Source organism: Castanea sativa, chromosome 1 (assembly GCF_040712315.1).
Source record: "Castanea sativa cultivar Marrone di Chiusa Pesio chromosome 1, ASM4071231v1".
NCBI lineage: Eukaryota > Viridiplantae > Streptophyta > Magnoliopsida > Fagales > Fagaceae > Castanea > Castanea sativa.
Window position 1 is genome coordinate 59,606,329 of NC_134013.1, and position 14,162 is coordinate 59,620,490.

The following is a 14,162-nucleotide window of genomic DNA, read 5'->3' on the forward strand; positions in this document are numbered from 1 at the left end:
TCCCACATTGCGTAAATCAAAATTATGTCCTTTTGGAGGCCAGTAATAGCACAATTTTGATGAAGACTAACGAGAGAACCACATGAAATAAAAGTAAAGTTAAGGAGTACTGTAATTTATAATTTAGCCATTAATTAATTACATTAATTGATTCATCCATGTCAATAGATGAAAATTTGCAGGTTTTGATCATACATCTTACATCATTCAGAAAAGAAGTTGTACCTACAATTTCCCCAAACACACAAAGTTAACTAAAGTTGATATAATATAATAGGATAAATCTCTTTGCCTTTATAAATACAAGGAAGATGGAGAGAGCTTGTTTATGTTACAAACACGCAATCTCTGTAAGCTCTAAATACCTTAATAATTTTATCAACAATTCAATAACTAATTATAACATAAAATACAACTACTTCCTTTAATCATCACACATTTTTTTATATTAAAAAAAGAAAAAAGAAAAAAAAGGGAGAATAACTATATATTGTGCAGTGAGAGCTATTTGGCTACTCAATTCAACATCTTCTTCCTCCATAACTGAAATAAAAGTACTTACTACCAAACCTAGTTCTATTCCACAACACGACTTAAATAAAACATACTACAATGTCACCTCCTAAGCAAATATTCTTTTATCGGCCTCTAGGATTCACAATTTCAGAGAATACTGCCCCAGAGGACATCAATCTATCTGACTCCTTAAAAGCAAAACCTTCCAAATCTCTACTTATTACGGTCACGCTACTCTCACTAGTGGTAGTTGACACTTGCCCAATGCTGCTACTAAACATTTCATCCCTATCAATCATGGGCTTGGGCATGAAAGCTTTCTGATCATCCTCCATCTCAATATCAACCAAATCAAGCCTGCTATCTTTTTCTGCACATTCTTGCAACTGCAATGCGAACTCAAGACCCCATACCACATCATTCATCGATGGTCGTTCAGTTCCATTGTCAAGCAAACAACTCACAGCAACCTCACCAAATTTCTTCAGACATTCTGGTGCAATCTTACCCTTCAAAAATGGATCAACAATATGATCAATCTTTCCACTGCGACAACATTGTCGAGCCCACTCCGCTAAGCTCACTTGCTTCTTGTCCATCGTGCGTACAATTGGCGGCCTTGCACACAACACTTCAAACAACACCACACCAAATGAGTACACATCGGACTTGTCAGTTAGCTGTTGGCGTCGATAGTATTCTGGATCCAAATACCCAAAACTACCCTTCACTACTGTGCTTACATGGGCCTTAGATATACCAGTGGGACCAAATTTAGACAACCCAAAATCAGACACGTTGGCCATCCATTTCTCATCTAACAAGATATTTGTTGTCTTCACGTCACGATGAATGATAGTTTGCTTCGCACCTGTATGAAGGTAGTTCAACCCACGCGCTGCACCAATACAAATCTGGAGCCGTTGTTTCCACGAAAGAGGTGGATTATTGGTGTTGTAAAGATGATCACGAAGGGTCCCATGAGCCATGTAATCATACACAAGAATCATTTCCTTTCCATCGTTACAAAATCCAATCAGAGAAACGAGATGAAGATGACGAAGCTGTGAAAGCATCCTGATCTCAGTCTCGAACTCGTGGGCCCCTTGTTGTGAACCGGGTTTTAATCGTTTGATAGCAACCGAAGTGGTCCCGTTATCAATGTAGCCTTTATACACGTCCCCGAACCCACCAACACCAATAATGTAAGCATTATCAAAGTCTTTAGTGGCTGCTTTAATCTCCGCCAGTGTGAAGTAACGACACATATCAGATGGTAGACTTGACCCGCGTGTATTTGTTGACTTGGTCGTGGTAGCAAAAGAAAATGGACCCCACCGAGTAGTCCCATCGCTAGAGCTAGAGTCCTTCACTCTCTTGGCCCGCCGGAGTATCAAGAAGCCAAGTATTGACAGTACAATAAAACCGGCAACTCCGCCACCAACGACGGCGATTATGGTTGCTGTTTTATTCTTCTTCGACTTTGTTGATTGTCTCTGCGGAACAGTCGTTGGAGGGGTCAGCGGAAGTGGGTCGGGGTTGGGTCCGGCGAGGTTGCCTCCGGGGTCGCTTACTTTGAAGACCTCGAGACCGTTCAAGATTGCATCACTCCAATGAGTTGCGTGGTCATCGGGGTTTGCTTCTAGGGCGATAGAAAGGTTCATTTTCTTCTGGTTTTCTTTGCCAAACATTGACACAACGTAGTCCCTGTATACAGGAACACCATTACTACCTGCCCATTTCATCACATTGGCTGCTGTCTCAGCAGTTTGATTTGCTATGAAAATAAGAAAAACTCGGTCGTGCTTATCAATAATCTCTGGTTGAAACTCGCAGAAGTGTAACCTAACAAGATAATCAAATCCAGAATCTACGGGAAATTCCCAAGTGAGATTGTAGCTCTTATTGATAATTTTGTTCAACCCCATAGTCCGGGCAGACCGATAGACAGCTTGCGGTGCAGTGTAAGGTGGTATTTTGGTAAATTGCAGTTCAATAGTTGTGTTAAGAGGTAGAAGTGAAATTCTATCTTCTGTCAAGTACATGTTGTCCGGACTCCAGCTCCGGAACATTCCTGTATCATCACTGGGTGTGATGGAGTTCCCTCCAACATTTATTCTGTATTCCATCTCCAGAGCAGTTCCGTTATCGATGCGGTACGGGTTCTGCTGGCCGATGAAAAAAACTCCTTCAACGCTAGACGGAGTGTAATAGAGATTAGGAGGCATGGACAAGATTTCAATTCCGTTGACAAAAGCAAATGAATTGGAATCGCTCGGAGTGAAGGTTAAGTTCAGCCTCTCAGCTTCCTCGATGTTGACACAGAATTCTCTCAATATGGTATCACCAGGATCGCCATCGGCGTCAGCGGTAACTGAAGCGCTAAAGTTGCTAAGAAGAGTAAACGGTCCAGTTTTGACAGAGAAGATGGCTTTAGAGCGGTCGAAATTGCCGTACGAAGCTGGGTAGAAATACAGTCGAACGAATTTTTGGCCGGGAGTAACTGGGAATATGTAGGTGAATGCGGAGTCAGACAAGCGGGCTGTGGTATAGGGGATTCCGGTAGCAGAAGAGGATTGTTTAACTGCGGTTGCTGTTACAGAGGCCTGGTTTTGTGATGATTCTGAAGGGAAGAATTTAGAATTCACGTCACCAATCCAGATCCGACCATCAATTGCAGTGGAGTTGCCGGAGGAGCCACAGTTAAGGATAATATTATCGACTGGTTTGTAAGGAGACGAAGAGTCACCACCGTCTACGGTGTTGGAGAAGTGGTGCAGCAAGAAGACGAAGTAAAGAGCTGTCAAACATGGTCGGAGTGTGGTCGAAAGATATGTGTTGCCCATTGAAGCACAACTGAGAACGAAAGATCGTATTGCCGTGCTTAGAAGAAAAATTGTTTTATCTTATTTTATTTCATTTCTTTACTCGTTGAAGGAGTCAGACCCTAGGAAATTTTGACTGGTAGAAAATTCTTTAATTTGCTTAAAACTTAAAACATTTCAGGACTATGAATACCGCACTTTTTTTTGCAATACTCATTGCTAACGACAAATTGTGGCACGAAGGTGTGGTCTAGATTATTTTTCTAATTAATTGTAGACCCAGTGGCACAAAAGTTTTCTAAACAGATTTTTCTGAGAAGTGGCCGGGGAAGACTTTAGAAGTCTTGAGGAAGACTCCAAAATGAATTTTTAACGTGATTAATGATATGATAATACGCACGATATATATATATATATAACTCTTTGAGGAGTTCCTTTTCGCCCTAAAATGTTAAAACATTCGCATCAGAGGTGATAACATACCTAAAATACTATTTAGCATTCAAAATCCTTTAAAGTCCACTGCATCAATGGTTGTAAAAGTCAAAATTTTTGAGAATAAAAGTTTTTTACACTTAGCTATACTAAACTGTTATTTTTAGAGCATCCACAGTAGTGGAGCTAAAAATTTAGCAATTTAGCTCCACTAAAAGTTACTTTATCTATTTTACCTACACACATGCTGCAGCAGTGAATCTATTTTAGTTTTCAACACAATAAAATAATATAAACATCACAATAAAATAATATATCTACCACAATAAAATAATACATCTCACTATAATAAAAATACCACAATAAAAAAGTAATGTGAACGCAAAATAAAAAATTAATTAATTTTTAGCTCTCATGAACAGTGCACATCTATCTATAGATGTCCATAGAATGAATTTAAAAAAATAGATTTAAATTTCACTGCGCTTCTTTTTGGTATTTTGGTGGAGCTAAAATAGCTATATAGCTATTTAGCTCCATTGCTGCAAGTGCTCTTAGCACTTTACAAGAGCAGTAAAAGTCAAAATTTTTGAGAAGGAAAATTTTTAACACTTAGCTATACTAAACTGTTATTTTTAGCACTTTACAATAGCTAGATGGTATACATAAAATATTATTTAAATGAAAGTAAAAAGAGAGACTTTAGTGGGTAAAGACATCATAAAAAATAGAATGAAGAAAAAAATATTTAAATAGAATGGTAAAAAAATAGAGTATGTGATGTTTTGTGTATTATAAAGTGAAATGTTAAAATATATTAGTTAACTTTTTGGGTTACTAATTTCTTAGAATATACTTGATCATGAATGCTCTTAAACCGCTAATGTTAACATGGGGGCCGGAGTTCTATATATTCCACAACAACGTAATTTTAATGCCTTAAATCGACATTGGTTTTGTCCACGTCGTCTACAAAATTTTTAATAATTAATAATCCACATTACTACATCAGTGTTAATTTTTTTATTATTTTTCTTACAATTTCTCTCATTTCCTTTTCTATCCATGCCAAGTGATGATGTCGCTCAGTTGGATTTGCAGTTTCTTTTTCATTTTTTAATCCATTTTTTCTTGTTTTCTATTGCCATTAATTACTTCTTTTAATCCTATAGATATGTACGGATACATTTAAAGGTATATAATAAAATGTATAATATAATTATAATTTAAATATTATTAATAGTCATTTTATATTTTTTTAATTATTTAAAAAATTTGCAAGAATATTATTAGGTATAAAACGTAAATTGTTCATATTTTTTTTTATAATTATTATTAAACACTTTTTTTTTTACACGATTCATTGATTCTAGACTCTTTAGTTTTTGTATTTAATAACTCTCTTAGATGAATAATTATGATGTGGTCCCACATTTGAATCTAAAATTAAGAAATAAAATTCTTTAAGAATAAATATTTTAGGACACATGGCGTAAAATTAGAACTCTAATTTAAAATTCTAATTTGAATCTCTTAATTTCACCTACTATTATATATATATATATATATATATATATATATATATATATATATATATATATATATAGATTCCCATATAAAGTCAAACAAAATTTTATCCGGAAAAGTGGAAACAAATACACACAAAGCTCAAATAAGAAAATGGTCAACCTCCATGAAATTCATGTTCACTGAACATAATCTCATCCTCAAAAATCCTCTAAAACTGAGGGGGTTATTAACATGATGAACGTCAAACTATAGATTAGGGTTTCAAACATACCACTCAGGTTATACTCCTTGGATTTTGTAAATCCTAACACATTGAATCATTTTTACTTTTTTTTTAATAATGTGTTCAATATCTCATTTATGACATCCTTGGAATGCTCTAGTGTACTTATTTGTGAGCAATGTTACAAATACAAACTATTTTATAACATTTTTACAAATTAATGATGTGGCTTAGCATTTACCAAATAATTATTGGTAAATAAAAATGTGATATTAATGATGGCCCATATTAGAACTAGTAAGAATTTGCTATATCAATAGCTTGTAAAATAGTTTGTGTCTGTAGCATTACTCTTTATTTGTTTGTATAACAAGATTCCATGACCATTAAATAATAGAAAACAACGTTGGTTAAGTAGAATGGGTGTTGTGGGTTTCAGTTAACTTAATTGATAAAATTTCTGATGGTTAAATAAGAGATATAGAATTCAATTCCCATTTACACCAAAAACCGATTGGTATCTTAATCTAATAATAAAAAGTTATCATCAAGAACGGACGCTATATGTTAAAACTCTAAAAAAAAAAAGAAAGTAAAATTGGTGTTTAATCTCTTTCCATTTCCATAATTTAGCCTCCGAAGTTGGATAATTGGTTTTAAACTATGTCTATCCATGTAATTTTACATTTTTGAAAGCAACTATGAAATATCAAAGTGAAGTATTTTACTTCAAAATGTGCCTAAGAAGCAAAGCTTTTTAATTTTCTACTTTATGTTCTAATTCGTGTATTCAACATTTCTATGAAAGAAAGATGCATTAATTTATTTTGGTTTACTTATTTTTACTAGAGTAAAATAAGTCGCAAATCCAATGCAAATCCTTTGTTTTAGGAGAAACAATATCATCAGTCGAGCTATCATTTTGAGAAACATATTTCTCAATCACCCATTCACTTAGGTCTAAGGTTGCAGCTTCTCATAAATGTAAATTGAGTAATGACTCCAAAAACCTACCTTCGTATAGTCTTCCAAAATAGAAGTGATAAGGTTTGTATAAGCCCTAGTTTAAGAGCATTAGCATCACGTGTGTTATATACTAAATTTTTAACACTTAGCACACCAAAAATAAAAAACACCCTTACATCACATGTTTTAAATGCCAAAATTTTTTAGCATTTGTGTCTGTACACTTCTAATAGTAGAAGTGCACGAACAAAAATGCTGTAAAAAAACTATTCATTTTCTCTCTCCTCTCTCCTATCTACTTGTCTTATTCATGGTCACTCTCTCTCATTTCTTCTCGAGTTATCTAATTATCTCTCCTCTTTCTTCTCTCACTATCTCTCTCCTCGTCTAAGCTGATTACTTCTCTCTCTCAACCTTTCAAATCCATTGCAATACCTCACAATCTAGAGCTCAAAGTTGCTTTTTATTGAAATCAGCCCTCGTAGTGGAGATCGGCTAATTTTTTTTTTCCTCGTGGTGGTGAGTTTCAAATATGTTAGGTTTTTTTTTTTTTTTTTACTCCCATGGTGATCACTAGTGAGTTTCAGACAGAGATGTGATTTATGATTGGTTATTGGAGGCGGTGGTGGGTAGTGGGTTTGAGGTGGTGATGGTATTTAGGTTCTTTTTTTCTTTTCTTTTTTTCTGGTGGTGGTGAGTCTTAGAATGAGAAAGAAAATTAGTGAAGAGGAGAGAGAAGAGAAAACTTCAAATTTAGAGACATCAACGGAGAGTAAGAGAGAAAAATAGTTAAATAAAGTAATAGAACATGAAATTAGAACATTTGATGTAGAATGTGTTGTCAAATACTATATTAAAGTGAAAAAAAAAAAAACAAATTTTGGTGCGTGAAAATAGAATTTTTTTACAATCTTGAATGTTGATGCTCTTTAGGAGAAATTGCCTTTATGTTTCCCCAAGAATACCAAACTTCCTAGCCTATACGGTCTCTGTAGACTGTCATGCATTTCCTTGCCTCAAGGTCTTCCTTCGTGGGTCGCAAAGCATTTATTTTTTTTGCTATATAGAACTCATTAACTTTAAGAGTATTGAAAGCATCTGTTTCTAAAAGAATACAAGTAAATCTCGAGTGAATTCTTTTGTTTTCCCAAAACAAATCCATTTTCCTTTTTTCATTAGAAGAAAATATACTACAATCTTTATAGTAGGGTTGTGTTAATGGGCACTATAAGGTGTCTGCTAACAACTTTTTTGACTTTTTTGGCAATTTTTTTGTTTTTTTTTTTTTGGTAACTTTATGCCATTTTTGTCAGCTTCAAAAGCTGTGATGCCAGCTTCATAGAGAAAAAAAATATGTTAAAATAAACTATGATGCTATTTTTATGTTTTTTTTCCTTTCATTTATTAAATTTTTTTTATTAAGTGAGACCTACAATAGAGAAACCTTAACGAGCACCGCACATTTCCCTTTACAGTATAGGACATGTTCTATTTTGTCATTTATGAACAAAAGAAAATTTGTTAATTTAGAGTTATTATTACTATATTGCCTTCTATATTATTGTTTAAATTTTAAGACAAATAAAAATGGCATTTATTATTTAATTTATTCAATTTTTTTATACTTTCTAAAACTATTATTCTACTCACATATGTAATCTTTAATTTATTTAATAGGAAAACATGATTTGGAAAATTCAAAGAATTTTAAGAAAATAAAATACTTGTCTTGAATTATATAAAATTCACTTGATGAAATTTTCTACAAGAAAATCATATATATAATAAATCATGTTAAAAACATGATTCACATGAATATCATAAGCCATATCTTAATTCAAAATACTCCAAAATACTCCTCATTTTAATTTAAGTAGAGATAAACTAAAAGATTATTTGGTAAAAAAGCAACTCTAGCTTCCACTAAAACATTATCTAAAAAATACGATCACTCTTCTGTTAATTTTCAAAATATTTTATCCATTTTTGAATTAGATTCACAAAATAAAAATTATATATATATAAACATAGAGTTTTTTTTTTGGCTAAAGAAAAATACTCTCCTGTTAATTTTCAAATTATTTTATCCACTTATAAATTGGATTCTCAAAATAAAAATTATATATATATATATATAAAATAAAAACACATATTTTTTCTTCTTCTATTTTTGCTAAAAAAAACCCTCATTGCACGCTCAAAGCGCGTGTGATGAGGCTAGTTATTATTATTATTTTGAAAAGATGATGGTGATACTTTATGTACATGAGCAGTCATAAATACCATGTACTCATGAATATCATAAGCCACTCATGAATATGCTATGAAGTTCATGAGCAAACTTCGCTGATTTAGACTTTCTTCGCTATTGTTAAGATATAAAGTAAGATATAAGATAGTGTATTTGTATAGTATAACTTGTCTCAACTTCCCTTAAAAATTATCATAACTTTTAATTGAAGTTTGTGGTGTGACACTGTGACTTTGTGTTAGATTCTCATTCATTCTCCCTAACGTGTGTGTGTTTCTAAAAAAAATAGTTATAAAGGAGTAATTGTCTCACATTGTTTAAGAAAATGTGTTGTGTATAGTATAACTTATCTCACTCTCCCCTATCATTTCTTCTCTTTCTGACTCAAACTCTCCCAGAAAAATGAGTTGAGATTAGCGATGCTATGGGCATGCGGTGGCGGTTGAGATTAACAACCACATAGGTGCCGGAAGGCATTAGCATTCTGGGTTGTAGGTTTTACGGGTTTTGGGTTGCTGGGCAGTGACGGTGGTGGGTCATTTTGTTTAGTGTCAGCTCAAGGGAATTTTTGTTAGGCGGTTACTAAGAAACTTAAATTATAAAAAATTTAATAAAGAGATAACATAAATATATCAACGTCACAAAAAAAAACATTAAAAAAATATTTTTGAGGAGTTAGAATTATTTTTGAAGTAATGCTACATTTACAATATTTTTATAATAAATCTTATGCAATAATTTGTTATTAGTGGGTTAAAAAGTGATGTCAATATTGGGTCAAAATTATAATTAGTAACCGCTTTCCGCTTATCACATAAAATTTGTTGTGAAATTATTGTGAAAATGTTGTGAATTTAGTATTATATTTATTTTTATTGAACCAAAATTCTTGTAATTCTCAAGTCAGGGTAGTTAATATTTTTATTAAGGTGGTCAAAATAGGTTAGTTATACGAAAATTAATAAACAGATAACTTAAATATGTCAACATCACAAAAAAGAAAACACGAAAATACATAAAGCATTATGTTTGAGGAAAAAGAATTATTTTTGAAGTAATACTACATTTACTACATTTTTATAAGAAATCTTATACAAAAATTTGTTATTAGTGGGTTAAAAAGTGATATTAATATTGGGTTCAAATTATATATATATATATATATATATATATATATATATATATTTGCAAGTACTTATATACATTTTTTAGTAAGTTAGGGTAGTCCTAAGTTACACATAGAGCCACCCTTGATTTTGTTGCTAGTGGTGGGGGTAGATCGTTTTGTTAGGTTGTTGGGGTGCATTTGTTGGTCTATGGGACTAAGTTGAGATCGAGTTGTGGGTTAAGATAGAATTTTGGGTTGAAATCAGGTTGTGATTATAGTAGTGTGTTATGGGTTGCGGTGCTAGCATAGGTTGTAGGGGTGGTAGTGGTGGGTTATGGGTGGTGGTTGGTTGTTGGCACATGTATTATCTTCTTGTTTTATGCTTCTTCTTTTATTTTATTTTTAATTACCAGTGGTGGTAGTGGCGGTGGGTGTGGGTTTGCTAGTTTGAGAAGAGGTGGTTTGCTAGTTGTTCTTGTTTCATAGAAGAGAGAGAGATGGAGAGGAAGATAGATAAAGAGGAAGATAGAGGAAAATTGTGAAACTAATAATTAAAAAAATGAATAGATAGAGTGAAATTAATAAATAAATGTAAAAAATAATAGATGAATTGTAGGGTGTATTATTAAATGAAATATTAAAATAGATAAAATAAATTTTTGGAAAACTTGAAAACAAAAGTACTTCTCACCTGCAACATGTGACTTTTGTTTGTCTTTTTTCGGGGCTGAATGGAAAATTCAAAGCGTGTAACTATTCCCAACACTTTATTTGGCTCGCATGAGAGCCAAGGTCCCATGAAGCCGAAAGGAAAGTAGATAGCAATGTGAGAGGGATCCACGATTGTTTGAATCTTTCCCATTGGAGCAGAATCGAAAAAGCTTCTTTGTATTGCAACTTGGCGCTACAATTCACATGGATGAGAGGGACCCACGATTGTTTGAATCTTTCCCATTGGAGCAGAATCGAAAAAGCTTCTTTGTATTGCAACTTCGCGCTACAATTCACATGGATCCCGGCCGGCCGCATCCACAAACGTTCATTTCGATTACCCCTGGCTGACCCTTACAGCAAGGCATTGCTTGATCTCTAGTCCTATAGAAAAAACACATCTTCCTCACTCTAGAAAAGTTGGGTAGCTGATCATATGACTTTCGTTTGTCATAGTCACCAGCTGCGAACCCCACCCCAGCAACTGGTCCGAATATCGATCTGTCTTTGCGTTATTGGTTTACCAGGCCGTATGTTGGAACATTATTTCCCATAATATATACTGTAACTGGAAGATAAAGACTTTGCCTTTTAGATTATTGTTATAAATACGTTTTACAAAAAAATTCATACAAAATTATAAAAGGGAAAAATATATTGACTTATTATATTGAACTCCTTTTTTTTTTTTTTTAGTTTTAACTTATAGTATCCGCTTTTAATAATAGTTCTTTATCATCAGACCAAGATACTAATTAGTTTTTGGTGTAGATGAAAATCAAATCTCAAATTTCTTATGAATGGAATACAAACCACTATTGTTTTTAAAAATAAATTACACTCAAATCTCTTGCAAGTTGAGACTATTTGCATTAGCAAAAATTAAAAAGCAACGAAATTTCCATTGGAGTTGCTTTGTGGCTTTCTTCTTGGTCACTAGGTTTGGGGCTCATCTCCCTCCCTTACCTCAAGGTTCTCTTCTCAAACATCTTCTTCAACTGGTCTCTGTCTATTGTGGCAGTTTCGACCACTTCTCCTTTGGGCATTTCACTCCACTCTAGATACAAATTTGTTTCGCTTTTCTTCTTTTTATCGTTTGAAATATATTATTTGAATATAGTTTTAACGAGATTCTATTGAATATATTTGTAGTTTAATAACTAGTCTCAGTGGCGGCCCTAATATTTTTTTTTTTGATGGTCACTAAGAAATTTAAATGATAGAAAATCTAATAAAACGATAACTTGAATATTTGCTACAACTGCGAGTCGAGTCACTATGAAGAACAAAATTGTTACCACTGCAAAACCAAAAAAAGTATAACTGTCGTCACCATTAAGGAGAATTCATAACTATAATATTTTTCTTGGTACCATTTAAAAAAATGAAATTAGAGATTATTTTTATTAAATATAGGTTGAACGAGCTACAAATTTGAATGATTCGTGATTTTTATCTTTTTGTTTTATAATAGGCTTTTTTGTTGAATAATTTGTTTACTTCTTGTTATTTAGCATTATCTTGTCTTTGTTTGGTTTATGTTTGTTGTTATTTGGACTACTAATTATTTTTCTTATTTAATTATTTTTTATTTTATAAAAGGGATTAAGGATTATGTTTGAAGGGCAGAATTAATTTTGGAATAATACTGCATCCACAACATTTTTCCAATAGCATTGGGCCCAAATTAGAATCAGCAACAACTTGCCACATTAGATTTGTTGTGAAATTATTATGAAAATGTTGTGAATATAACAATACTCTTATTTTTGTTGAACCTAAATTTTTGTAATTCTCAAGTCAAAGTGTTCATCATTTTTATTATGGTGGTCATAATAGGTTAGTTTAGCATATAATATTATATATACATTTTTTTACAAGCTAGGGTAGTTAGGTGACCACCCTAGCTTGCATGTGGAGCCGCTAGTGACTAGTCTGTTATTTTGGGGGGGGGGAGGGGGGAGAGATGATGCCGACTTGGAAGTTGTAAATAGCAAATACATACTTTTGCTTTGAATATATATATATATATATATATATATATATATATATATATATATATATATATATATATATATATATATATACCACTCTAGCTTGCATGTGGAGCTGCCAGTGACTAGTCTTTTATTTTTTGGAGAGAGAGAGAGAGAGAGAGAGAGAGAGATGATGCTGACTTGGAAGTTGTAAATAGCAAATACATACTTTTGCTTTGAATATATATATATTACAAAGTTTGGTTCGCCTTAGACTACAACTATCAATAGGAAGATGACAATTGTCCATGTAATGCTTATGATTCACTCAACCCAATCAATCAAATGAGTCATGTGCATATATTGCACATGATGAGACACATGTCATCTTCTTATTGGTGGTTCAAATCCCATAGAGCCAAATTTATTCCTTTGTTTATTTATTTATTTTAATTTAACCTCTTTGTTTAAGATATTGTACAAAAATTTTGAAATAACTTATTTTTATGCAAACATTTATCTATCAATCCTTCACTTCAAAAAAAGAGAAGTTATTTATCAATCAAATTAATAACTTTTATCCATACTTGAATGATGTTCTTCCCAAAAATAGTAATAAATTGTAGCCTTTTTAAAAAAAATTAATTTTTTTAATTAATTTATTTATTTTGGCAAGTGTCACTAGAGTGACACATAACAGTAAATTGTCATTACGAACAAAGTTTCGCTACAAAATTAGTTGTAACTTAAGACTACAAACTCATTCAATAAAATAAATACTACTACATATTTTTGAATATCTAACCGTTGAATTGCATGTTCTTAACATTCTTAATACACATGTCAAATTCTGTGTCAATCGGATATTATTTACTATATGATCTATAAACTTATATTTTATGCATAATTTTAAATTACAAAAACTTGCAATTTAAAAAATTTATTGATGACATAAATATTGATCTTTAATTTTCTTGAAATTTTGCAAGTATGGAGGATATAAGAAAAAAAATGCAATCCAATGGTGAATTTATCAAAATTCACTTCCAATAAAAAGATATTGAGTAAAGTTGTAGCCTAAGGCTACAATCAATTTTGTAGCTCAATTTTGTCCATTGCCTAATTCTAGAAAAGACAATTTTAACAAAATTTTACTCATACACGAGTTAGTCTATTTTTTTTTTTTGTGCCATTTATGCTTGTATGAAGCAAGTGCTGCGATTTAGTATGCAACAAATCCTTACTCAATTAATAGCGTTTTGGAAAAGGTATTTATGCAACCTGGGTTGTAGGAATTTGTATGTAACCCATTACGTGGTGGTTAAAACAACCATTTATGTGTACTTATATTTAGTCACATGACAATTTTAATGGTCATGTAACTTACAAGTTTTTTTTTCTCTGTTATAGAGTGGCACACAGTGTTGGTGCAAACACAATAGTAATGGAGTGATACGCCTCAGTCCAAATAGTGTTGTGTAATTTTTCTCTTTGAATTAATAATATTTAGAAGTATTATTCAGTTTCTCGTTGTGTTATTTCCATTAGATATTTTGAATATCTAACCCTTGAAAAAATTTCACTTATGTGAATGGGCTGTCAAGTAGGAGGATCCAAGAGG

General features: G+C 32.4%; 1 protein-coding gene across 1 annotated transcript; it reads right to left on the reverse strand.

Moving 5' to 3' along the window:
- Positions 1–250: 250 nt before the first annotated feature.
- Positions 251–3,482, reverse strand: LOC142616494 (receptor-like protein kinase FERONIA). Its single transcript, XM_075789337.1, has one exon. It carries the CDS (start codon positions 3,360–3,362, stop codon positions 639–641), a length of 2,724 nt encoding a protein of 907 aa, XP_075645452.1. The 5' UTR covers positions 3,363–3,482; the 3' UTR covers positions 251–638.
- Positions 3,483–14,162: the final 10,680 nt, after the last annotated feature.